The sequence below is a fragment of the Plectropomus leopardus genome, chromosome 5 (assembly GCF_008729295.1).
Source record: "Plectropomus leopardus isolate mb chromosome 5, YSFRI_Pleo_2.0, whole genome shotgun sequence".
NCBI lineage: Eukaryota > Metazoa > Chordata > Actinopteri > Perciformes > Serranidae > Plectropomus > Plectropomus leopardus.
The window spans coordinates 7,940,243-7,967,986 of record NC_056467.1 but is presented as its reverse complement, the minus strand read 5'-3'; the positions used below and the strand labels follow the sequence as shown (position 1 = coordinate 7,967,986).

Here is a 27,744-nt window from a genome sequence, read left to right as displayed (position 1 = left end):
ATCATTTTTGTCATTATCACTGGAATTCCTTCTTTATTTTATCCTTTTGCAATGACATTGCTCTTTTGTTTTGGTGCAATATTATACTGTGCAATATTATTGTGATCACAGAGGTCAGTGCAATATTACAGGGCAGGTGCAATACATGAAGGCCAAGTAAATTTCCTTCTTCATTCGCAGATGACATCTAATTCATGTTATCAGTGTACACTATCTTTTGTTTTTCTGTGTGTCTCACTTCGAGGATAATCAAATTTATCTCGATACTTCTACTACTATTATTATTATTAGTAGTAGTAGTAGTATGAATACTAATACTACTAATAATAATAATAATAGTAGTAGAAGTATCGAGATAAATTTGATTATCCTCGAAGTGAGACACACAGAAAAACAAAAGATAGTGTACGTATGTGTGACTGTCTGTTGCTCACTGGCCTATTTAATAATAGTAAAAAAACAGTTTGCAGGACATAACCTTAAACCAATCATTGGTCATATATTGCTGTTAGAAGGACATAACATGTAGGTCAGGGTCAAAAGGATGTCTTACATTTAGACTAAATACAGGTTTATCCATCTAGCCATTTTAAGCATTGCAAGTGAGTAGATTAATCTATCTCTATTTCAATCTGTCTGTGAAATCCAGCTCACTTTTAAAGAAAGACTGGATTATTTTGCCCCCTTGCCCCTCCCTGCCCCTCCATAGGTAGGCTGCAGGGATGTTGGGTGTGTGTGCGGAAACTGACAGGTAGAGAGCTGCCGTCTCTCGGTGAGTCGCAGGCAATGCAGCGTACAGATTTAGTAAATATTCCGCTATGAGGTTCATACAAACAGACAGATTAACAATGTTCGCATAACTTGCCTCCAGGCTTGAGATCAGTGGTGGACGTGGGCGAAGAGACCTCGGGAAGAAACGGGAAATCCAACTGTCAGCTGGCCGGGAAAACCGATCACACCACCCGGCTTCCGGGGATTCAGGGGCCGCATCGGTTGACTGCAGACGTCGGTCGGTAGCTCGGGGGAGTAAAGGCGAACATCCACATCATCGCCGACATCCACCTCTCGATTTCAGCGACTTTCGAGATGTCAAGAAAGCTACAAAGGACAGAAGTCTGCGCCGACTGCAGTGCGCCAGGTAGGGAGGAGGAAAATAAATCAAAAATAGACCACTACACTGGAACAATACGTCGGGAGAGCGACATAGTGGGACAACAGGACCGAAGCTGCTGTCACTGTCAGTGGGTCCGCAGAGCAGGAAAACGGCCAGGGCTTCCCAGCGTCGCTTAGGCCCAAAATAAACAGTGAAAAATAGGCGTGTTATCACAACGGGAAAATCTTTGGCTAATAGCTGCTCAGCGTTAATTTAGCAGGGTGAAATGTTCATCTATTTGACCAAAATCATATGTGAGGGCTACCAGCTTGTTTGCTGCAGTGGACAACCTGAGTGTCAGATTTATGTCGCTTTCCCACTTGAAGAGACGTTTGTTTTGATTTTCGTGACCGGGACAGACTTCTAAACGCGTTAGCTTAGCCATGCTAACGAGCAGCCGATTTTGACTCATTGCGTTGCTGTCTATTATGAAACATTTAACCTGCACCTGGTACACTTACATACAATATCACAATTGTGTTTCAAACCCGTTGTGTTATTGTTAGCTCCTGCCTGAAGCGTTTTGAGATTGTGTACTAGGCTAAAGTTGCTATCTTAGCCACAGCGTTAGCTAGCCTAGCTAACTTTTGCTAAACGGCAAGTTATTGCTAACAGATTCAGCTAACGCATCGCCCACCAGCCAGTCGTTTTAAAGGAATCTGACTTTAGTTTTCGGTAGTTTCAGTACACTGTTGGGAGGCCCCAAAAGCGCTTACTTACTAGAATGAAGGTTATATGTAGTCTAAAATTGTATTTATCTGTATTTGTAGTCTCCTCCACACTTTATATATTCAATTGTCACAAACTTTGAGGGGATTTACTGGCGCAAATTCACACGAAAGCCATTATATCGAACACGAAGCCAAAAATAATAATTATACTTAAACCTCACCTGTCAGAGAAAGGGAATGTGTTATTCATTTTGTTGTCCATGAGTAAGCATGGCCATTGCAATGAGCATTCATGTTTTTAGGTTACTTCTACCTTGTTTGCCCCGGTTTGCCTTCATATGTGTTTTTAGCAAATTGATGAGGTGACGTCAAACCATGGGACCCTCTCCCTTACTTCTACCTTGCATGTGTAGCCTTACATGCCCTCACGTCTAGTTTGAAGCACTTGATTATTGGTGTGTGTGTGTGTGTGTGTGTGTGTGTGTGTGTGTGTGTGTTTTGCTTGCATTCATTCATGTGCATTACAACAGCTGCCCTCTTCACAGCTGCTACCCCTGATAGCGGTGTGTGCAAAACTGTTAGACGCTTTAGGGTCCTTCTGCTCAGTGTTCAAAATTTTGTTGGCTACACCTTGCTTCTGCTGTATGACCTGAACCTATCCCTGCTACTACTATATGCTTACTCTCCTACTGTCTGTACCTCTGCTCTCTCCGCATTTCCTACTATACAGTCTGCCTGGCACTGACCAGCCCCAGCTAAATGTATTTCTTTGAACATCATACCAATTTACAGTATGATTAATGTGTGTTGCCCCAAACAAATTAATACTGTTTGGAAAAAGGAAAAAGTCCCTTTGAGGTTTCCTTAAATTGCACTGATTTTTTATTTTATTTTTATTAATATATAATGGTGCTTAGCTTATCTGTGCTGGTGTACCTGTTACCAGCTTTACATTTCTTCTGCTACCATCAGCTCTTTGCATTTAGCTCCTCCTTACCAAGACATGAATCCACACGCAGTGCGTTCTGCAAAGTGCTGACCTAGCCACTGGTGACAGGCCACCTCCCTACTACCTAGCTTTGTGTCATACTAGGGGATAACTCGATGGCATGGCTACAAAGGACGACTGATACTCCCAATCCGAGCCAAGCCTCAGGAGGCTTTAATGTCATGCCGTGGCAATCTGCACAGTTTATAGCAACACTGAATCATGTTTTCATGATAGTAAACTCTTTATTGAGCCCAGATGCAATGTATAAGAAACTGAGACTCTTGTGCAAGCATTTAGAGCAGCTTGACGGTGATGTCTGATTCCTTTATCACACTGGAAAGGTTACCCTTGGTACTGTGATCAGTGTTTGGTCAAGTTTAAAATGCAAAATTGAGAGAAAATAAAGACTGTTTAGGAACTGCAATCGACCTACATGTTGCTCCTCCTGGGTATTAAATGGTTATATATTAAGAGCTGTGAGACTCTTCCGGTGTGTTTTTCCCTAACATTTAACATAGATTGTTTAAGTTTTTCTTTTCAAAAGTCATGTTTTATGCTTCAATAAATATTTGGGCAAAATGAAATTCTCCTTATTGAGTTTTGGTTATTAGAAAACTGATCTTAAACACAATTCCAAGTGGCTTTAAAAAAGTCTTAGAAAGTCTTAAATCTACCTTTCCTTAAGCTGCAGGAACCCTGTTTGAATCATGTAAATGCTAGAAATCGTTACAGTGTTTATTTCAGCAAGAGTTTTCCAGACTTAAAATGCTATTATTCACCATTAATACTCATTGTTATACATATTTCTATGCCAGCTTAAGTGACAGTTATAGAAACAAATGTCAATGTTGTATTGACAAATTAGGCCAACTTTAGGCTAAATTATGTCATGCTGCAGATTTCGCTAATATGCTGCTGCCAATAGTCTATTCAGGTCTAATAGCTTAATGGTGTAGCCTCATATTGATCCAGCAAGCCAAGCAGATAGCGTAGCCTGTGGGAGTTTTTATATTTATTACACAGATTAAGGAATTAAATTGCTGCAGTCCGGCCTTTAAAGCCTACGGGCTACTGTTCTAAACTAGGCTATAGCTCTTATCAAAGCCATTTTGTATTTGCTGCTACTTTTTCTGCGGGCAAAAAGACTTACAGCATGTCAGTTCATCTGATGATGGACTATTTTAGCTCCATTAATACTCTAAGCCCAGACAGTTTTATCCCAGCCTGAGAGTGACTAATACAGAAAGTAGATGTGTGTGAGTGTGTGTGTTTGTGTGTGTGTGTGTTGGTGAATGCATCATGTACGTGTGTATATATTTGTTTTGATATTGCAGACTGTATTAGTTGTGAGCTGCTCATCACATCAGAGTCCTGAGGGCATAAACATGACCCAGACTCTATGACTAGACTGCCAGGGTCAGCAGACCGGCGTTGACCTCAGCTGCCTCACATCTCATTCTCATATCATTCATCTATTCTGATGTCTTTTGATAAAAAAAAAAAAAGATGTTTCCCCCAGAATTATGCACGCCACTGCACTATCACACCGAACAGACTGAAATGTTGTTATGGAAACCTCAGACTTCTGTCAAACACTAGTAGATCTTACATTTGGCGCAGCCTGTCAGGCACCGCTGGTCTTATACCAAGCTGCTTATGACTGAAAGGTTAGAGTTTGCTCGGTATCTGTATGTGTGTAGAGGCATGCACATTTTTGGGGTTTTCCTTGGTATTCAATTGAAATACCTTAAAATATTTGATATTTCCCCCTTTCACAAACTTCAACTCACACATTTAGATATACATATAAATGATTTGATTGAAAGTTTTTCGACTTGCGTAACCATGACTCTGACTTGACTTTGACCTTTTTCTGGTATAAAGTTATTATTATTCATTTATTTTTGCAGTTTTGTGAAAAACTGAAATCACTTGTTTAAATAATTCTTATAGGTTCAATTGAGCCCCATCAGTTAGCACTTTCTTCAAAGCAGGGATCTGCATGCATTGGTTCATTAGTGAGTAACAATTAATGGAGTATGCAGGGCTCAGGGGAGCTATAGTACAACCCAGCGTATGGAATATTCAGTGTGCGTTTGCTTTATTCAGGTATTTGGCACTTCCCCATAGCATCTTCAATCTTCAGCAAACACAAAGACTGTCTGATAATTCAGTGTTCTCATGCATGCTTTCTTCTTATAATCATAATGAGGTACTGTCTAAATACTATAAAAGATTATAAGGAAAGTATCACTATTCATACTGCAAAATTCATTTTGTTCTCATTGCCCATTTCTTATAGTGAGGTATCCTTCTACCTCAAATTCTCTTAATTACAACACGTTTGCGTTAACACAGCAATTTTATAAATTACAAAGGTGATTATCCTCTAAAGAGTGCTTTGCTTTCAATTTACGTTATACAGTAGTATATACATTGCATGCTAATTTGTGAAATTTAAAAGACTTATTAACTTCATTGGAGTTTTGTTGCAGAGGATGACTGTGCTTAAGCTTTATGCTGTTTATGCTTGGCTTTATATTTGTCATTCTGTGTATTCATTCAACACTTCTCTCTGGAAGTTATCAACTGAGAAACGAGGATGAAAATGAGCATATGTTGGACTTGACCTTGATTTAGAATAGAGGTCTAAAAGGAGCATGTGTTTGACTTGACCTTGAATGAAGCCTGGCCAGAGCAGCAATGTAGGTCGAGCATATGTCTACTTGGAGGAAGAAATGGCACTCCCAAGTTTTGTGGCAGTGAACTGTAATTTAGCCCCCCAACATTGTAATACTTGTACTAAATTGACTGTCGTGGTGAAGATTTATTACAATGCTAAAAAGTCTCAGCATCACACACAGCGTGTTGATAAGGCTTGTAATACCATATATCTGTTTCTGTTTGCCTGTCAGACCCGGGCTGGACCAGTATCAACCGAGGAGTCCTGATCTGTGATGAATGCTGTTCAGTCCACCGCAGCTTAGGCCGCCATATCTCCATAGTCAAGCACCTGAGGCACAGCGGATGGCCTCCCGCATTACTGCAGGTAAGGCTGAGAAATGAAGAGATGAAGTTAAAGCAAATGAGGTACCTGAGGCTCAGAATACTACCACAGAAGATGAGGACCGGTACATAAATCTGACTCAGCACTGAGGATGCAAATCCATTTACAGTGGTTTTCCATCTTTGTTTATTTTTATTTTTTTAAAGTTTGTGTTTTTACTATTTATTTTAAAATATATGCATGTTCAACCATTTGCACATTTTTTTTAGCTTTCTAGCCTTAAAGTATTAGATTTAAAACACTGCAATATGATATTGCTTTTGAGCTTTAACATGACTTTATTGATCAGAAAATATTTTTGTAATTTTCTTCCATGGTGGTTAACTGCTGAACCATCACTGAGTCACTGCTGTGTGTGTTCCTGTGTGTGTGTTTTAGATGGTTCAGACCTTGGCCAGTAACGGGGCCAACTCCATATGGGAACACAGTCTCCTGGACCCTGCTCAGGTACAGAGCGGTCGTAGGAAACCCAACCCCCAGGACAAAGTCCAGTAAGTATACTCCCTACAGGCACAAAATACACAGAACAAAACTATCACACATCTCCCACCAGATCACCTTTGTCGGGGGAAATTATTGTCCCTGCAGCACAGGAATGCTATATAACCTTTTTTGGATGTCATTTGGTGTTTGCAGTAGTGGTGAGCAGTAGTACCCAGTTGTTCCTTAATGTCCTCCAAACAGTTGTCTTATAGTCATGGATTACCTTCCTAATGAATACTGCTCTGTTCTCACAGGTTTATTATCAACCTAAACACAGGATATAGTTCTTTTGTGGTGAAATGTGGCTGTGGAGGTGTCGTGAGATCAGGAATTGGACCTGCAGGAAATCTTGTGTTCATTTCACTTAATTTGTCATTTCATAAATGTGTAGAAGCACATTGTGGACAGTCTCTTTTAAAATGTACTGCTCTGTGTATTGTGTTAATGTCTTTGTATAACAAGCAGGGAACCATTAGTAACCCATCAGTTCTGGCTCATTCAAATAAGATGGGAAGGAACCCTGCTCAGGCAACGCTGAGAAACAGCAGTGCTGTGAGGCGTGTAGTTCTTAGCTTAAGACTTTCTATTGATAAGAGAGTGAGATTCTCAACTAACACAAAGAATCAAAAGGAGAAGGAGAAAAGTGACATCAATGCATGAAAGACTTTTTTTCGTTCAAAATGCAAATCAGCTGTTTGCAAAAGAAAAGTGGCATAACAGAATAACTTGTAACTTAAAATTGGACTAGATCTGGACTGTAGTTTAAATATGATTGTTTTTCCTTACAGTTTAACATGCTTTTTCTGATTTTGAATTTTGTGGGGCGGTGGCAATCTCTGAATCCACTGACTATCCATCTGACGATGACTTAGCTTTGGCAGGCAATGGCCAGTTTTTCAGGAGTTTTGGTGTTGTCAGCGGACTTCTGGACCAAGACTTCCTCTTCAATGTGCAGCTCATTTCAGCTAATTTCTATTAACACATAACTGTAGAGGGCTCGACATCATCACATTAATATCATGATATGAGACATATCTTAGATTTTAGATATAGTAATATCATAAATGTTGTCTCATCCTGGTTTTAAAGCCTACATTTCAGTAAAGTGGTGTAATTTCCCGAACTAACCAAGCTGTTCTAGCTGTTGTATTATTATTCTTCACCCACTTAGTCATTCTTACACATTATTGAAGATTATTATCAAAAATGTTATTGTGTTATGTTTTGTGACCGCACCAATAGTCAACCCTACAGTATTGTTGTGATATCGATATCAAGATATTTGGTCAAAAATAGCCCTTTATCTGCATATGAATGCAGATTTAAAATTGTTTGTAATAAAAAAGATTATATAAAGCTAAATTATTATCAAACGATAGCCAATAGGTTTGGAGATTGCAGTTAGGCCAAGTAAGTTCCACCTCTTTTGCTCTCCACATAGACTGTTTACCAGCTGCTCAAATGTGATTGGTCAAAACTACTGGGACTACAAACAGACTACAAATGGAAATGCCTTTGATCCTAAAATCTTGTCCTGTTGCCTAAATTCTACATAAATATGCAGACATCTGTTTATAGATACAAGAGCCGTAGCTCGTAGTGTCCGATTCAAGTGCAGAGTGTGGACTGGTAGCTGGAGAGGTGCCTGTTCACATCCTGGGCACAGAGGTACCCTTGAACAAGGCACCAAACTCCTTACTGCTCGGACCGCCTGACTATGCGGCAGCCCCATAATTTCGACATCTCTCCACAACAATTAAAGCATGTCTTTATGCCTTGTTTGTGCATGTGCGTGTATTTGAGGTCTACTGAGTGTGTGTTTGTGTTTACTGAAGAAAATAACAATGGAACAAAAAAATAATAATTTCCCCCTCCTCATCTTCTGTCTTTTGCTCCTGTGCAGTCCCACTAAGTCAGAGTTCATCAGAGCCAAATACCAGATGCTGGCCTTTGTGCACAAGCTGCCCTGCCGCGATGATGATGGCGTCACTACCAAGGACCTCAGTAAGGTGAGGGCTCAGTCTTTCACAGCAGAGGGGATGAGAATGTCAGCGTAATTAGCCTACGCAGACATTGCCATACTGCTGAACTGCATGTGTAAGCACAAAGGATTTCATTTATAGATGTCAGTGGGAGACCTGACATATAAAAACATGTGCATGAATACACTCCCACAAACACAGACTGATAAAAATCCCTGGCAAGAAGCGATCTGAATGACACAGCAGGATATAATAATGATCTCCTACGCTGCAGAGCTCCACTGGGTTAATAGGGGATTCTGCCTGTTTCTGTCTCTTCGTGATGTCTAATCTTTACTTTTCTCTCTCTCCCTCCTCTCTACCTCTCCTCTTTGTTTCTTCATTAGCAACTTCACTCTAGTGTGCGGACGGGGAGTTTAGAGACATGTCTTCGGCTCCTGTCCCTCGGCGCTCAGGCCAACTTCTTCCACCCGGTCAGGAAAAATCTAGTCGCTGACTCACTCCATCTCGCAATTAGCCCTGCTGTTCAGTCACTCTCTTTATGCCAAGCCTCTTGTTCTGACTCTATTTGTGTGTTAAACTCCAGGAGAAAGGCACTACCCCGCTCCATGTGGCAGCCAAGGCAGGTCAGATCCTGCAGGCTGAGCTGCTGGTGGTGTACGGTGCAGACCCCGGAGCACCTGACATCAATGGACGCACACCTATGGACTACGCAAGGTACAAAACAGTGGAATCATAATTCTGTAACAACACAGTTTGCATTTAAATCAAATCTTAAATGAAAATGGTGAGGGAGGAAAAGCAAAATGGTTTAAAAAATATAAAAAGAAGGGAGATTAATTTGTGTTGTGTGTCTGTGTTCCAGGCAAGCGGGTCATATAGAGCTAGCAGAGCGCCTGGTAGAGTGTCAGTACGAATTGACGGACAGACTAGCCTTCTACCTTTGTGGACGGCGCCCAGGTAACCCACTGCATCAGTTTGTGTGTACCACACATGCCCTTAAGCATAGAAGGGGTCGACCGCTATTGGTTTTTCAGGGCCGATACCGTTACCGATTGTTAGTAGTTGAGTCCGATAATCAATATTTAGAACCGATATGCACTTACAAAAAAAAAAAAATCTTTCCATCAATACTTAGAATTTGGAATATAACAAACTTTAACACAATACTTTGTTTAAATGCCATTAGCAAATGTTTAATCAAAACTGAAACGTTTAACATCATACACAGCAAGTTCCCGGCAACTTTTTTTATAAAGTTCAGTGAAAATGTAAGTAAATAATGAATAAATAAAAAAAGCTCCCTGAGGTTTTACAAGGTAAAAATGCCAAATATTGGCTCCAGTAATCGGCCAGGCCGATAATCTGTCGACCCCTAAAGCATAGTGTACCTCTGTGACATATGTTGTAGCTTTGATCCAGTTATCTCCTCTCCTCTCCTCTCCTCTCCTCTCCTCTCCTCTCCTCTCCTCTCCTCTACCTCTACCTCTCCTCAGATCACAAGAATGGCCATTATATCATTCCTCAAATGGCAGACAGGTATGGATCATGACATTATTGTTTTGTATTAAAATGGCTATACTTGCTTTGCATTTGCATGCATGGTGTGGTTTGGTTGCATGAAGTATCTTTGATAGTATACTTAAACTTTGCCTTACTTCTACAACTGCTTCTTTTCACTATGTCTCGCTGGCTTGGATTAATTGACACTGATGCAGTTTAGTGTTCCCACCAGAGGGTGGCACCATAGTATATATAACCCCACCCAAAAAAGGAGGCAGCTAAAGGGGGTCTTTCACATCTCAATGAGAGCTGGCTGTTTATTGTAAATGACAATCTAAGGACTAATGATTACAGGTGCCTGCAGTGGTTAAGATACTTGAGTTGTGCTTGGTTTAATAATCCTGAACTGCAGGTTTGATTTGAGATGTGCAAAAGTGCACCGTCAGGTTATGATAAATCAAGCTCGGTAGTACTTGGCTCAGCTTCTTTCAAATATTTGATGGGTGCTGGGTTTTCTCAGCTGAGCTGAGTCAGAGTAGTAGCTTAAAACGGCACTCCCGCATATACATGTGAGGCAGCTAAACCAAGTGCACCTCAAAATCTTGTAACTTAAGTGAGTCTTACTTTTGAGCTGCAATCTAACTCCACTTGCATCTGTTCTGTTCTGGTGAATGGTTCCTCTTGATAATAACAATTAAAGCTGTTTTGATGTGGCTTCTCTACTCCTCTTTCTGTCTGTGTCTTCCTTTTTCTCACTCGTCTTCTGTTCTCTCCATTTCGCTGCGCTTGGTGGAGTCAGAGCTCGTCCTAAGTGCCCGACACAGAGGTATCTTTACTTTCTTTGTTCCTTTTCTTCCAGAATCTCTTCCTTAATGTCAGCCCCTTCTGTCTGCTGCCCCATATTTTGTATATGTCCTTGTTGTGTACTACAATAAGCCTGTCTCTTCTTCAGCAGTTTCACTGTGGGAAGATTGTTAGGCCTTAATTGGTTGTCACAAGAAAATGGAGCAGTACCACTAGTTCTGAGGAAAAGAAATCTAGATGACTAGAAGCTGTTAGGAAATAGAGTGCCAATGGGCTTCTTGTTGTGAGTAAGGTGTTCCTCTGCTCAGGTGAACCACACTAGTGATATCCATACATTCACTTTGTACCAGAGCATATATCCTCAGTGAACATCTCTGACCCCCAGAAGAGTTTTTCCTGAAGTCATTTAGGTGAAATTTCAGATAATGCAGGGAAACACTGGACATGTAGATCTTTTATATATGAGTTATAAAATTTCATTACAGTCTAACACAATTGAGTTTAAGTCTACAGCAACATATAGTAGTTAAAAGTTAAACTTTGAATGGCATAAATATGTACTAATGTTTTACAACCTTTAGCTATATATCTGTAGTTTAAAAAAATCACAGTTGCACCCTGTCCCTGTGACTGTACCGATGACTGTATATAAAGGTGGATGATGCATCTGCACTTCCTCCCACTGTACTAAAATGAAGCCAAAATATCCTGGATACAGCCACTGCCATCTTGCGCCGGTGACATCATTTGGAGCCAGAGTCTGCAATAGAGGTCTCTGTGGTGTCGAGTTTCCACCCAAACACCTGTCCAACTAATCGTAAGCAGGGCCATCAATTGAGAGCACTCAATTGGAACACACAGCTGTCAATCATGACCATAATCCCCCTTTTTTTATAGCGTCAAATAACTGATTATAACCAAACTTAAGTGGAAAAATCAACACTTGAACATATATCAATGTGAAAAAAACTACCTGACAGAAACCATCTTTGCGAATAATTTATTTGAGGTGTAGTTTGAGTTTTTAGTTTGGCCCATGTCCCATGGGGGGGATCAAGATGTATTGGCTTCACTTTTCAGGTGCTCTCATGTTGTCCAACTTTATTTGAACCTTTTACCACCTTAATCTTCATCAGTTTTCTTGTGCTGCATTTAGATGCCTATCACAAGCATTTAAACCTCTGAAACCTGAGAAAACTCCTTTGATTTCTTTCAAAACAGAGGAAAACATAATGAGCAACCTGGCAAGAAATATCCAGCAAACTGCAAAAACAAAAGACAAGCAATAAATGGTGATATGGAAATAATAAAAACGAGAGAAAAATGTCCAGACAACTAAATTTACAATTCTTTTCATTATGTAGTAAAAATTAGGTTACAGAAAGAAAATACAAAATATGAAGAAAGAAAATATTATATTTTTCAGTTTTCCAGTAATTTTCTTCTAGGTCTTAGTAACTTCTTGCTCATTTTTGGGACATTTCGTATGAAGTTGCTGGCCACCATCAGATGTTTTTTAAAGAAACCAAGCTAATTGGCCTGAGTTTCAAAGGGTTAAATTCTTTGGACGGTACAGAGAGTTGCTTTCCAGTTTACTTGGCTCCATGTGGCCGTCACCATTACATCAAGCCACACCTGTGGCATCCCCACCATAAATGCCCTCTGTCTCCCTGTCCCTACCCCTCTTTAGCCAAATCCCCTTCCCACCTCCTCACCTCTTGCTCCTCTCTCCATATCCACGTCTTTTCCTCCGTCTGACTCTGTTTCTTTATTCCACTGTATCTTTGTGGCGCCTGTCTGACTGTTGTCCTCTGTGTTTTTCAGTCTGGACCTCTCAGAATTGGCCAAGGCTGCCAAGAAGAAGCTCCAAGCGGTGAGTCGAGTTGAATTGGGAAATTTAAATCATGGCTTATTTTACATTCACATTACAGTTCTACAAACAGTGGTATTAAAGTGGTAGTTTGTAGACAATAGATTGAGCCAGTTTTCATGTCCTTGAAAGTAGTGTAAAAAGATAAGTGCTTAGTGGAAAAAAAGGGTGAAAAAGTTGGTTGGTGAAGCAACCAGATTTTCTTTTCTTTGCCAAAATAATGTTTGTCCTCTCCAGGGCCATCTGTTCAGCCCCACAGAATGATACAAATCCAAAAACTTCAGAGCTGATGGTCAGCTATCAACATTTGAAGGACTTAAGTCACAAACCGTGAAACAGAAGTTTTAGGAAAAATGCAATGGTTGACTGAAAATGAGACAGCATGCCAAGTAAAATCTTAAAATTTGAAGCCCAGATGAATGTCTTGTCATCTGATCTCCCTCTTTCATTTTGCACACTGTACACCTGTTAACATATCTTGGGTCAATTTGTTTGTTTTTGCACCAGCTCAACAATCGGCTGTTTGAGGAACTAGCGATGGACGTCTATGATGAGGTAGATCGCAGAGAAAACGATGCAGGTGAGCCTCATTCTTCTTTTGAGCCTTCTTCTTTTGTCTTCTATGAGGTAGACATATCAGTCTTGTGCTTTGATTTTTTCCTTATATGGAAACTAGATGTTGAAAGAAATAAAAAAACACCCACCACAAGACATCACCGACGTAAACTTTGAGAAGAAAAGGAGAGAAAATTCACAGAGAAAATAGGTGTTGAGAGAACAGAGAGTGAATTTGAAGGACAGAGTGAGGAGAAAAGGAAAATGACTGTTGAAGAGGAAGGCCAAAATGAGTGAGTGAGTACGGGAGGAGGAGAGACGGAGTGAGGAAGTGCCTCAGAAATTCTTGAGCCTCTCTCCTCCTCCTCGGCTTTCTCGCTTCGTCTCCTTCTCTTTTTTTCCATTTCTTTTCTCCCTTTCCTTCAGTAGCAGTAGCAGTCAATTGTGTTTTCTGACAGAAGCACCGCAGGTAAGTGGCAAGGATACAAAGACGCACGCACACACACACAAACACACGTGCACACACACACACACACACACACACACATAAATGCTCACACTCAGCCACACACAAGGGGAGGGCTCAAAGCCAAATGGTGGATTATAGGGGCTGAATTTCAGTTTTAGGATCTACTGTGTGGTTTTTACTGTGCTTTGTTTACGTCTCTATGCATGTGTGGGTGGATGATCTGCGTGTTTGGCAGCGCATGTTCTTGTGTCCATATTAAACACACATACACACACAGACTTTTTTGCTGTATGTTTGTGTCTCCAGTGTGGCTTACAACCCAGAACCACAGCACTCTGGTAACAGAACGCAGCGCGGTGCCCTTCCTACCAGTCAACCCTGAATACTCTGCCACACGCAACCAGGTAATCAGTCACTCTTATACATGCCTACAGTGCAGCTAGCATGCATGTACTGATAAACGTTTTTTTGGCTAAAACAAATAAATACAAAATGAAATTGAAGCTACCTCTAGATGACTGCGAAACTAAGAAATAGAAGAAACTAAGGGGAAAGAACTCGCAAGCAAAAAGGAAATAGAGCATAGTGATATCTCCAGTTAGACAGTGTATGTGTTTTGGGGAAAAGCCGAGAATAAGTGTGAAATTGACAAGGGATGTTCTTCAGCTGTGAAAGAGGACAAAGATGTAATCCATCTGTGCCCCCTCCCTCCACTGTCTGTGTGAGAAAGAGAAATCCCATATGTCCTCTCACATAGTTTCTCCTCATCTGTGTGGCTCATTAGTGTAAACATTGACTTTTGACACAGACATACACAGAAAAAACCCTCATCGCCACGTTTGCTCTGCCCTGATTGGACAATTCACTGCGGTCACTTACTGCTGCCTGTTTATGGTGGGAAGTTGAAGAAAAACACACACATTCAGAGTTGAACTTTTTACCTTCTTTTGTCTTCCAAAATGTTGTGTTATGAATGGCTTTGTGTAATGGTACTCATTTAGCACTTCACTGGAAAGTGACCTTTTTAGTTTATTCTGTGGATACCAACATACTAGTGTAATTGCACGGGTTATGTTTCTTTCACCATGTTTGTGTATGTGTGAGCACACTTATGTGTATTTGTGTGTGTGTGTGTGTGTGCTGCGAGTGTTAAGTATGACTGGGTTTTTCCACAGCACATGGTCGTTGACCACAGTCGTCACACAGACTGTGAACCACTGACTGGGCTGGATTGTATCTGTATTCCACACAACTGATGATGAAACAACTTTAAGAACATTTGAGACATTTTCAGGCAGTCATGCCAGTGTGTGCACATGAATATAAATATATAAAACCCCCAGTCTTCATTTCTAACTCGTTCTTTTCTCAGGGCCGTCAAAAGCTGGCCCGTTTCAACGCGCGGGAGTTTGCCACACTCATCATTGATATCCTGAGTGATGCCAAAAGGAGACAGCAAGGGAAAGGTCTCAGCAGTCCTACTGGTGAGACACTGGGAGATGTGAAAGACATTAGAGAGGAGGGCTGTAGGCAAGAATAGCAAAAAGAAAACCAAGCAGGGTTCTCACGTCATTGAAATTAGTGAATTTTTGGAAAAGAAAATCAACTCCATGAAAGTTTTTCAAAGGGGCATAGGCATGGGTCAGTTAAAGTGTTGTGCAAGACTAGAATTTGAACTTCTTTTGATACTGCCTGCCATTCATAATTAAAACAGTAATACAGAGAAGCTTGCAGACTTTCAAGCCCCTCTCTCTTTTTTATTGTTCTCTGTGAGCTTCTGTAAAGGCTGCTAGAAATTATCAATGTTATAACAGTAATAGACCTTGATCCATGTCTCAAAGTATGCCCATTGCGTCCTTGAATTTGAGAGAATTTGGCCCTGAAAGTCTTTGCAAAGTCTTTGAATTTGATGTTTAAGAAGGCGTGTGAACCCTGAAAAGGTTATCTAACTGAACCTAGTCACAAATATGTATGTACAGGTTTCCCAATACCTCTCTAAACAAATATGTGGAGCTTTGGCACATTTGATCAAATATTTTAGATTGAAAATATTGTTTTTGCAAACCAGAACATAGTGAAAAGGCTCTAGGCTTGCAAATTATTAATGAAGGGAAGAATGATGATGTGTTAAGGATTTGTTGGGAAAAGGTTACATTTCTGCCAGACCAGGCAGTATGTTTTTATCTGTAAATACTTCCTCTGCATCTGACAAATGGTTCTTATTTGAAACTAACATGCAGCTCCACACTGGAATACTTTGGAAAGTTGTCCAAAATCAGTGTCCAGTCTAATCAGTCTGAGCATTCCCAAGGAAAGAAATGAAAAGGTTGGTACGCTTTATAAATGACAAGTGTAATAACTATGCATATTTGTCCTTTGTCAGACACATTGGATCTGGGCATAGATGATGACCAGCATGACTACGACAGTGTAGCCTCCGATGAAGACACAGACAGCGAGCTGACCACCCAGAACAACAACAACACACAACGCAGCAACCGTGCAAAGGTAGAGTACCACTTCTTTTGGAAACCAATGTGCATCATGCCACATGCACACTCATCACCTAACACACAGCACAGGCTGACACACAGATAGTTTTTAAATATTACTTAACAGTGTTTCTCTCACATAACCTTTAGAAAAGTAGTTGCATTAGCAACAAATCTTTCAATGGTTTTCTCTTTATGACTGCTTGTCCCAGCATGCTTTGCGGGGAGTGGCCAGAGTGAGAGCTGCCACATAGCTCCTGAGTGACATCATCAGCTATTCTGGGTCCTTCTCAGAGAGGCATTGTTCATACACTGAGAGGGAGAGTGTGTAGTAAGAGGGAAGAGAAGAGGGGATTGAGTGAGAGAGAAAGAGAGGAAAATGGTGCAGAGTGGGAGTGGTGCAAATGACAAAGTAAACAACAGTTAAGCTAGTAACTATCTCCTTTTTCCTCTGGACTTGTTAAGCTCATTGGGCAGATCTCAACAAACCACAAGTCATAGGTTCCACTCCCATCTCCGCTCTAGAAATATGTGTTTTCATTATTGTTGTGCTCGTTTCAAGTTGCATTGTGTGGCGTTATCTAAAGTACTCCGCTGATTGGGCAGGAGGTGGATGATGTATAAACAAAGAGCTTTGAAGAATAGTCAATGAAAGATATTTGACATAGTTTGCTTTTAGGGAGTGGTATAGAAATGTGTTTGAGCATGCTCCAGGGTCACAGGAAGAGGGGGCAGATGGTGCATTGAGAACAAGAACTGAGGCTCTACTGTCTGTGTGTGTGTGTGTGTGTGTGTGTGTGTGTGTGTGTGTGTGTGTGTGTGTGTGTGTGTGTGTGTGTGTGTGTGTGTGTGTGTGTGTGTGATGATCAGCTGTAGAACTGGCCTTCAGACCGGCCCTCTTCCTCTCACACAGTTGTAAGCTCTGTTTTATCCAACCCAAAAGGCACCGATTTATACATCCCCATATTACCTCTGCATAAAAACGGCATACATCACATACTTCAGTGATATAACTTGCAGCCTGTGGGTCAAATCTGGTCCCCTATAGGGTGCCAGGTGGCCCCCCAACCATTTTCTAATTCAGAATAAAAGTGAAGTGATTCACATTGGGAATTGTTTATCATGTTTGTTTGCATAAAGGTGCATAAAACAGCATCTAAGTAGAGCTTGTTTAGAAAAAACAGGGCAGTTGAGGATTTTAAGTCTATAACCTGGAACAGGTTCACAGTGCTCATGATGGCAGTTGACTCATTTTGTCTGTGCCTTTCTGTCCACCTGTCTGTGTTTCTGTCTGTCTTTCTACCCATCTCAACGCCTCTCTATAATGCCCTATCAATCCAGAGTATGGACTCCTCAGACTTGTCAGATGGCCCCATCACCCTGCAGGAGTACCTGGAGGTGAAGAAGGCTCTGGCCTCCTCAGAAGCCAAGGTGCAGCAGCTGATGAAGGTCAACAACAACCTGAGCGAGGAGCTCCGGCGGCTCCAGAAGGAGGTAAGGGAGTTTGGAGAGGGGATGAAAGAATGAGCAACTCAGACTCATAAGATCAGAAATCCAGCATATGCAGAACCTCAGTTGAGACACACAGAGCAGCAGAGGAAGCAGAAAGTTTGAGGCTAGCTTATATGTTATTTAATGATAGAGAGCAACACGGGTACAAGAAAGTGAGATAGAAAAAAACAAGAAAGCAGCAGCATGAATAGTGTCTTCGAAGGGTGAATATATATAAAGCTGGTGGAGAAGTTTGATGATAAAATCTGAAGCTCAGATGAAGGGTGGGTGTTGAAGAACACACAGACAGAAGGACAAAGACAGGTTGACAAAATGAGAAGCAACAACTGATTCAGACAGAAGGAGGGCAGGATGATGGAGAGACAAGTGAATATTTTAATATCTTTGCAAGCTGATGTATTTTTCCTGACAGGGTGTCATTTTGCCTACACTGTTATCTCTGGAAGATTTATTTGGTTACAGTTTTTCAGTGTTATTAAGCAGCAAAAGCAGACGTAATTCGAGAGTGCTACAAACACTGATGACATTTTTAGTTTCAACAGGTCTCACGTAATAACATTCATTTGTGGTCCATTGTCGCTTCATTTTGTTTCCTGTGAGTCATCATCATTAGCTCATTGTATTCATTAGTGGCTGCCAGTGTCAGATTATGTGACCCATGATTCATTGGTGTGTTTATTTTTGTCACTTGATTGAAAATTCAGTGAAGCGTTGAGGCAAACATGCACTTGTACAAACATTTATGTGCACACACCCCAGATAACAAATACTGCGGTCAGTTTAGATGGTAGTCACCAGTCCCCCAATGCAGGTGTGCCCTCATTTCCCCTCATTGACCCCTGAAAATAGTTTGTGCATATACACAGGAATGTTTCTTTCCACCCCATTCCCAAGACCTAATCCCTGGCTCGACATGTAACCGATTGAAGCGTCCTCCCTCTCTCCCCAGTACTGATATGAGTTAATATGTATGAGTTTGTGTGATCCTTTTACTGTACCTGTGATTGTGGATGTTTGTCTTTGACCATTCAGTTGACACCCCCTCCTTCCCTTCAACCTCCCAATGTCCCTCCCTCCATCCCTCCCTCCATCCTCTCATCCCTCCTTGCTCCCTTCCTCCTCTCCTGTAGATCACGCGGGTGCAGACAGAGAACAGTGCGCTGCGGGGGGGCCAGCAGGCTGGGGGGGCAGCTGGCCAGGGGGTAGGGGGACCTGGGGGAGGAGGGGGGGGAGGAGGCCACTGGCAAGGGGGTGGGATGAGGGGAGGAATAAGCGGGGGGAGTCTGGGTGGGTTTGGGCCTGGAGCGGACAACCCAGGGCTTTCGGTGCCCTCCTCGGTCACCCCCCACTCCCATCCCCATCGAAGGGACCGCCAGGCCTTCTCAATGTACGAGCCAGGGGCGGCCCCCGGCCCCACAGCCCACGGTCCCCCAGCCCTGGACTCCCTGGCAGCCCGCCTGCAGCCCCTCAACACACCCAGCGTAAGTTAGAACTCCCCCGGCCCTCTCTACTTCCTGCCTCCCCTTTGGTGGCCCTGATTGGCTCTCTTTGGCCTTATTGATGGGCGATAGTCCAATCCTGATCTCTCCGTTTCCCTTCAACTGAATCTCTCCCTGCATCATAGTTCCCGATCCTTCTCTTTCAAAGGTCCAGTTGTGCATGACCCCCTTTTAAATGTGAAACTGAATCTTTTATTTGTCAAACAACAGTAAGACCTTAACCTTTGCTTTTAGCACCTTAAAGGGGATGTGCATAAGTGTGACATTAAGGAGAAAGATGGAAAATAGGAATTGTGTTGTCTGTTTGCTTGGAGGCGTATCTGATTTTTCTGCTCTCTAGCCTGTTGTTGTGCACCCTTTAACCTTCACATTTTCCACCCTTTTTGACTTCCCAGTTAGCTCTCCTTCTTCTGGACAGCTATTTAATACAGAAGTTTGATCTTATACATATGCAAGTGCACACACGCACACACATACAAAAGGAAGGAATAGCCCTTACATGTGTCCATACACATGTGCTGTCCTGGTTTGACTCGGTATAACTCAGTGTGTAAGCCCAGAGTGGCAGAGATTTGCATCTCTGTACAACAAGGCTAACTGATGATGCTCTTGTCTTGGGTCCATAATTTAAAAGCAGCATCTTTTTAGCACTAGACTATAGCACTGTGTAACAATTGTTGGTAGCCAGCTTCATATCATCACAGATGATCTACTGCATATTGCTTAAAAAACAGAGTGTTGTTGGATGTTGGAAATAGCAGCAGAGATTATTTGAACATGTGGCTGAATCGTCCCTGAATGATAATGACGCCTGTCTGACATCACCACAACCTGCCTGGAGGCGATCAGTCAAGCTTTGACGCAACTTAGGAGCTGGTCCATCTCTAGCACGCCTTGTCATCGTCAGCTCTCACTGTGTTTAAACTTGTAATGGAAATGCAAACCAATGCAGCATGGTTTTATAGAGATGCCCTGATGATTTCCGAACAATGTTTTTGTTTGTGGTAAAGAGGCTAATCTGGCAGACACCAATCAGGGCTTTTCCATTTGCACTTCTGGCCTGCGGAGTCGAACCATGCTGTGTTCATTTGCATTTTCATTAACATTTTAAATGCACTGAGTTTTGAGCATTTTGTCGCACTTGAGATGAATCATCTCTGGAGTTGGACCAGAGTGCACCCATCCGCCTCCAGTGGTTTGCAATGATGTTGGGCTTCACCAGGGGCGATTCAGCAAAAACATTCAGTGCCAATTCAGTGTCACACAGCCTTTTCTAGCAATAAGTGGTAGATGCAAATCAGTGATAGCCTGAAAATCCAAGATGATAAAACAGCCTGAAAATCCAAGATGATAAGAAGCTGGCCAACAGCAATTTTTACACAACTCAGCATCACAGAGCGTTTTCTAGCATTAAGCGATAGATGCGAATCAGTGACAGACTGAAAATCCAAGATGATTAGTAGCTGGCCAGCAGCAACTTTTGCACAGTACAATAGTAAATGACACTAAAGAAGGAGCCGCTTTAAAACATCATCAAGTCAAGACGAGCGCATCATCAGTTTAAGAAACACCTTCAAGCGCATGTGTATGGAAAGGGGCTAAAGGTGAAAAAAAAGTTATAGCCTTCAGTAACATTTAGGTGACAGCTACATCTATGAAGCTAAATTCTCCAGACACACAACAAAAAACTCGCCACTTCTGTCCAGTTTTCTATGGAAGGACCTCCACCAAGTCGTGTCCAATTCACCATCTCCGTACACAAAGATTTACCTGTTTGTATGTTTTCTTTCTGTCTGTCTGTCTCTTCACCTGTCTGTCCCTCGCTCACTGCAGTGCAGCCGTGCATCCTCTGGATGTAAGCATTCTGTCTGTCATTGCATTGTTTGTCATTTCATCAAATGTAGGATTCTCTCACATGCAACTTTGCACCACTTCTGCTTATTATACATTCTAATAATGGAGATCAACATTAGTGTAAATATGTGTGTAGTGTGTGATGTGTAGCTGTTCATCACCAGTTAGTTTAGTCAACCCTGTTCTTTGCGCTCCAGTGTTAGGTAACTATAGAGGCATGTCGTCTTGATGGGGTGATGAGTGAGCTGCCGAGTTGATCTGCCGCTGCTCTCACTGGCTCATTCATCTTGTTTTTCTGCTGTTTATAAAAACATCTCTTCTCCCTGTCCCTACACTTTTTTTCCTATTCCTTCATCCATCTGTCTGCTTATCTTTCATCCCCTTCTCCATCTTTGTCCACACATCTCTGTTTCTCCTCTTGTCTTTATCCCTCCATATCTCTCCTTTTCCCCATCTTTGTTTCCCCCGCTTTGCACAGGTACGAAAGGGTGGTACAGGGGGTCCAGCGCCGTATGGAGGCCTGCATCTGTCTGGATCTACGGAGATGGGCAGATACATGGTTAGTTTTTGATTTTCTGCAGATTTACCTTCAATTGCTGTCTTCCATTTTCAGTATTTACATTGTTTTGTCCAAACCTGTCTCGTACAAATACTGCAAAGGCTTGGAATATCGACCAAAAACATGCATTTTTATTGCGGAAAATATATCCTCATCTAAATATGGCTTCAAATTTAATACATCCCCAAATTATGAGCAGTTTCAGAGAAGTAACTGCCATTAATCTTCATTCAAAAGATTCAAACTGATGACTTTAAACAGCTAAAATCTTCCCAATTTAGGAGACTTCTATTTGAAATCATGACATTCACTGAGAAAAACTTGCTTAAACTTTGTTGAAGGAGGTAACTGTTAGGCTTGGGAGTTTGGCGAGGTGTATGATTATTGCACTGATGGAGTGTATTGTGCTCTGTTTCTCTCCTCAGGTTCCCAAAGCAGAGAAGCATGGCAGTGGCACTGACAGCGACTATGACAACACACAAACATACGACCTCTCGCTAAGGTCAGCCCCACTGCAAGTCACTGAACACACAAGGATGAGCATGTTTTTAACCTGTAGTATTTTAGGAAATAGTACTACTAATCAGTGGTAAACAAAAGTATTTCCTGTTATTTTTCACTTTTAAGAATTTTATTCTGAAGTCAGATTTGTACCTACAAGATGACATAAAAAAATAAAATTGTCATGGGATATAAATGAGATCGTTTGTCATCTAAAGCCCTAAAACCATTTTCTAATGTGATTTTCTGTTTTATATTGATGTCATAATTTAATTTGACAAATTATTAAAATTAGCTTCCTTTGCTGCTTTTTTGTTTTTTTACTGTACAATATTGTATAAATGGGGCGCAGACTGACATGGGGCTTAATGATCTTTACCAGCAGCTGTTAATGAGAAATAAACAGGAAGTTTCTGAAGATGATCTTTTACAGTGTTGAGCTGCTGCATGTTCTCTGTGACTATCAGCTCTCTAATTTAGACCAAGGTGTTAATTAAAGTCTATTAAATGTGTTTCTCTTGTCAGTATGGGCCGCAGCAGTGAGGAGGAAGGTCGGGGAGAGTCTGAGGAGGGAGGAGGTGGGGACGCGGGGGAGCCGGACCCCACCCTGCCCTGCACAGAGGATGTCATACTGAAGACTGAGCAGGTGACCAAGAACATCCAGGAGCTGCTCAGGGCTGCTCAGGAGTTCAAACACGACAGGTAAGACAACTCAGATGGATAAAAATGATATTCAAAACATTTTTCCCAGAATAAACAGATTATGTCCTCGTTGAAGAGTGGTTGGATTAGATAACACACCGAGAAGTCACAGGAACATCTAGTGCCAGAATCATCCTTTTAGAGCTTTTGTTACATTTCTAAACACTTACTAACAGCTACACCATGTGAGTGTACGTGTTATTTTTGCAATGGAATGGCGTGTAGCACAAAGTCAGGCTACTTTTTCAAAGTTGTGCACTCATGTTGTAATATATCCAAGTATATAAAAATGTCTGTTAAGATAAATCCAAAGCATCATTCAATAATCAGACATCTGTGTTGCCTAAATCATCTCATCAGCTACCAAATCAAATAATAACTTTTTTTCCTCTTTAGCTTTGTTCCATGCTCTGAGAAAATCCACTCTGCTGTCACTGAGATGGCCTCACTCTTCCCCAAAGTAAGTTCTGCATAGTTATGTTTTATTTCTCTCCTTAGCCACTTTTCCATCAAACACTTCAAGTATGGTACCCTTTGAACCTGATACACAAAACCAACATCAACAAACTAGTAGTGAGGAAGGTGGTCTGTTTTGTTGCCAAATGCCGTCTGTGTCTCAACTGAAAAGTTGCCCTTGAACACACCATAAAGAGTACAGCCAACGGCCAACCAGCATGTATGCCTGCAGGAAAAAACTCCCATAACAGCAGGCGGCAGTTGTCTGTATTCATTAGATTTAAGACTCTAGTTAGCAGGTTAGCACATTAACAACACAACCTGACGTTGACAGACTAATGGATATTTACGTTTTGCGAGCAAACAATGACACAAGCAGTCCAAAGAGCTCAGTGACAAGTAAAAACAGTTATACCTCATAAAAAAAGTTTATTCCAGTCTCACGTTCTCTTGACTTTAGTCGTTTGTATACTTTCCTTACCTCTGTTTCTCTCCTCATGCACCGAGCTCCACCGGGCTGTGCCACCACAATGCAACATGCTGAATTGGCCGAAAAACAGCCGACAAGGGCCAACTAGTGCCATTAGTGCAGAAACCTAGAGTGACAGACACTCACGCGATAGACATTGACTGACAGTCGACTGTGAGGGACATGTGCCTAAATGCTACATCTGTTATGTATTTTCTATGTAGACAGTACTCTTAAATGTTAGCGGGGTCGTTACTCAACTGCTCCATCCAGCTCTCGCTATATTTCTTCTTCACTGACAATGCAGAGGAACGTCTGGATTTTGTTGACCATCCATGGAACAGTGTTCTTGTCAAGCAAGAGTGACAATTCTGTCTTTTGACCAATTAAGAGACTGCAGTTTCTAGCTTCACCTTTTAATATCTGACCGGTGTACTAGGTTCCTCAACAGAGGGGAAAAAGCGAAAAACAGTACGGAAAGAAGTGGTACCATCCACAACTTTTGTCAATGGAAATTTAAAATTACTAATGTATAATGAACTGAACTTAACAAGAATGCTCAGTGAAAACAAGGCTTTTTGTCTCTTTATTTCTTTCTTTCTCTGTCTCAGTGTTGCTCTCTTTATCTCTCTTGATCTGTTTATATCATGTGAGTTGAGTTTTGATTTCCTTTAATTTTGCATAGCGCCCAGCGTTGGACGCAGTCCACTGCTCCCTCCGGCTGTTGGCTTCCAGTGCCTCGCGGTTGCAGGTGGAGTGCCGTAAGGCAGCGCCCTCAGAGCCCGGGGGTCCTGCGGTGGACTACCAGCTCCTCACTCAGCAGGTCATCCAGTGCGCCTACGACATCGCCAAGGCTGCCAAGCAACTGGTCACCATCACTACCCGCGAGAAAAAACAGTGACCCAGCGAATGCATGGATGGATGGAGAGGGAAGAGGGAGAGAGAACGGATCAATGCATGGGTGGGCTCTGAGGGATGGGACGGTCTTCTAGGAGAGGAGGAAAGAGGGAAAATATGATGACTGTAGATGGGAGGACGAGGGATCAGGAGAATGATGGCTGCAACGAGGAAAGGAAAAGTTTGGAATATGCATGGAAAACGAATAGGATGAAAGCAAAGACTGTTTAGTAGAAACACTACAGAGGACCGAAAAAGGATAAATTCCACGAGCGTGGAAGTGAAAGTAGGGAAGGAAAAGTGGAACAGGGGAACTACAGCCTGCTGCAACCTTAAGAAACTGTTGGTATCAGATGTGTATAATAAACCGCTTAAACTGTGAGAAGCATAAGTCAAATACAACGGTGGCGATGTACAGCAAACTGGATCCGGAGATGCTTTATTTATTCTCGCCTGTCACTCGTCATCCCTCCCTCTCCCTGTTTACCTAAATGAGGGAGAGAGAAAGTGTCTGCTGTGAGCAAGGGAAGACCAACTAATGACAGACTCCACCATCTCCGTCCCTCCGTCCTGTGAGGAGTCAGGGCATTTTCTCCTCTCCTTTCCCCTCTGCACCCCCCCCCCCCCCCTCCCCTCTTTCTCTTTCTCTCTGACCAGACTTGAGGCCCCTCTGTCCTATCCCGTCCCAGAGAGGATTTGCTTGTGGTGCAGAGAAGGGACCGACTGGGACCCAACCAGCTCCACTCCACACCCCACCTACTCAGATACAGAATCCTGAGGAAGCTTCTGAAGGGGGGCTCTAGTTTCTCTCCGATCCGTCAGCCCCTGTTGTCGGTGGTACACAGCATGACCTGGCATGTTTTAATTTCTTTCCTCTCTCCTCTTTTTTTTTATTTTTGGAATATGCAGATCGGTTGGGTCTGCACCTAAGGACAAAAATTACTGACAAACAAAACACTTACACTGGAATAATTGTCGTTTATCATGCCTATTGTTTTTTTTTGTATTGATATTTTTACTGACTGTCATCTTGATTTAACTGTTTATGTATGTTTATTTTATTGTCTCAAATATCTCATTTAGTGGAATAGGGAGACAGATGGGAGTATGTGATCAACTGGGATTTCATTAAACATGCACACTCATATAAAAAAGAAATGACCTGTGAAATGGTCCTCAACATTTCTCAAGCACTCTTTCTGGGTGACAGTTGAGGATTTTTTTCATGTTGTGATGTGTCCAAGGGGTTGAACAATTGCCAAAGGGGAGAGGGATTTGTTTTTGGTTTTGATTTATGTCAGACCGAAAGCTCCTTGGTGCGTCATGACAGGACCTGGATCAAAATGCTCTTTTCATGTATCCTCAGCTGTCTATTTGAGGCTTGATTTATCATACAGTTTGCCTCGTATAACAGAGCCAGTGGAATCATCTCATCCCATATTCATTTTTGTGGTGCCAAGCAGAATATTAAAATCATTTGGTGCAGTTTGTGTATGAGGATAAACCTTCCTCCAGTCTTGCTTTAAAGCAGTTTGTTATTTACATGGCGGGTGTGCTCTTGGGTTATCATTATTTGCATGCATGGTCACATTAAGTTGATACACTTAGCGGTCTGTTGCAGTTAAGCTTTAAGTCGTCCTGTGGAAAGCACCAGATTTCGCAACCTGGAAAGTAAAAATGATGAGTCTAAAGCCTCATTTCATGTGAAATAATTTGCTTGTTTGAAATGGATTTAACCACCTCAAATGTGCTTGATGTAGTTTGCCATGTATTATGTTCACTTTTTAGACTGTCTGGCAAGCACAATCAAGCCCACGTTTGTCACAGCCTGCTGATGTGGGCCACAGAAGTTGCCACTTCTAGCTCACTGTCTCTATTTTGAGGCAGCATTGGGAACAAAGTTTTTTTTTTCTTTTTTTTTTTAAAAAGAGAGCGCACTTAGCCTACTGTAGGTTTGAAGCTTGTTGTACTGTGCCGAACAAATATCTGTAACAAAGGATGCAGATGGGATCTAAAAAGTTTTTCCTAGCTGCTGCTCTTCTGGTTTAGATTCACCTTTTCCAGTGGTTGTGTTGCTCAAAGTGTTTGTGGCGTTAGAGGTTGGTTGCTCTTGCATCAGTATAATCTATAATCATGCTCAGAAGGCCTCTGCACATCCTCACCTGAAACATTGACCTCATCCTCCAAACAGCAGTTGCATCTCAGATTTTTTTCTGCCTTTTAGCAAGAAGCAGTTAAACTTTAATTAGCCCCAAACACTTTGAGAGACTGACGCTACTCTACCTTCAGCACTTCTCTGTTCTCTTTATTTAGTTTTTCACACACACACAAACACATACCCTCTTTTACAGTTGCACACATGTCCCTGTGGGGGTGCGGGGGGTGGATTGTTTGTTCTGTTCCCTGTCAAAAAAATCATGTCCAGAAGACACGAAATGTATCATTGTTTGATATCGGATGCCTTTCCACATAATCATGTCCTCTTTGACTGAGTCACAAACACAAATTCTTCCATACACACACACACGCACACACGCACACACGCACACACACACACAAGGGGGCCAGCAGAAAAGCTTGTCCCTTCAATCATGATTGCCCGAGTTTTTAGACTAGAGTCATATATATGAACACATATTTTCATGCTATATTTTATATTAAGCTATATGTTAGGGTTATGTCTGCGAGATATTTATGTCTATTTGTTGGCCCAAGTGGGCTTCAGGCTATGGGATCTGTTCACCAAATCATTCGGCTCCTCAGTCTTGACACCAGTGTACTTGTAGATATTTTAAGTCTTGTGGTTATGCTGTGGTATTATTACCCCCTTCATGTAGTTCTATTGTACATATTAGTGATCCTACGGAATCAGCAGGAAGAATAGAGCGAGTACAGTTTCCAGCTGGGTGAAGTAGGATCTACATTATGTACTGCACTCTCCCAAAGGTCTTAGTTCAAGTACATTAGGTGCAGGATGAGGGTTTGATTCGGGATGGGGCAATAGGAAAAGTCTGAAACACACTTCGGCTTAGCACTACAGTCATCTCAAAATGTCCGGAGGAGGGTCGTAAACGCACATGGCCTTCCCCGATTTAGACGACACTACGTAGGGTGCCTCTAGTATGAATGTTAAAAATGCTTCCGTCAGTTCGTGCCCAATACACTTTCTCCATCAACATGTCCAAGATTTAACACATGCTCTTCAACATCAAACACACACGCTCAACTTATCAGTCGGACCAAGCCTTCTACAAA

At 41.9% G+C, this 27,744-nt stretch overlaps 1 protein-coding gene across 3 annotated transcripts; it reads left to right on the top strand.

Annotated features, from left to right (window-relative positions):
- The first annotated feature begins 751 nt into the window (after nt 1-751).
- On the top strand, nt 752-27,744 carry git1 (G protein-coupled receptor kinase interacting ArfGAP 1). 3 transcript variants are annotated; one of them, XM_042486236.1, is made up of 22 exons: nt 752-772; nt 872-1,138; nt 5,731-5,864; nt 6,261-6,373; nt 8,269-8,374; nt 8,734-8,820; nt 8,934-9,064; nt 9,213-9,307; nt 9,844-9,886; nt 10,650-10,676; nt 12,479-12,527; nt 13,032-13,104; nt 13,855-13,952; nt 14,921-15,032; nt 15,932-16,056; nt 17,382-17,534; nt 18,683-19,033; nt 21,384-21,464; nt 21,890-21,966; nt 22,491-22,667; nt 23,064-23,127; nt 24,278-27,744. In XM_042486236.1, exons 2-22 carry the CDS (start codon nt 1,087-1,089, stop codon nt 24,491-24,493), a joined length of 2,364 nt encoding a protein of 787 aa, XP_042342170.1. In that variant the 5' UTR covers nt 752-772; nt 872-1,086; the 3' UTR covers nt 24,494-27,744. The 3 variants fall into 3 exon arrangements, with proteins under 3 accessions (XP_042342170.1, XP_042342171.1, XP_042342172.1); XM_042486237.1 differs by lacking the exon at nt 18,683-19,033 and having other exon boundaries at nt 753-1,138; XM_042486238.1 differs by lacking the exons at nt 10,650-10,676; nt 18,683-19,033 and having other exon boundaries at nt 753-1,138.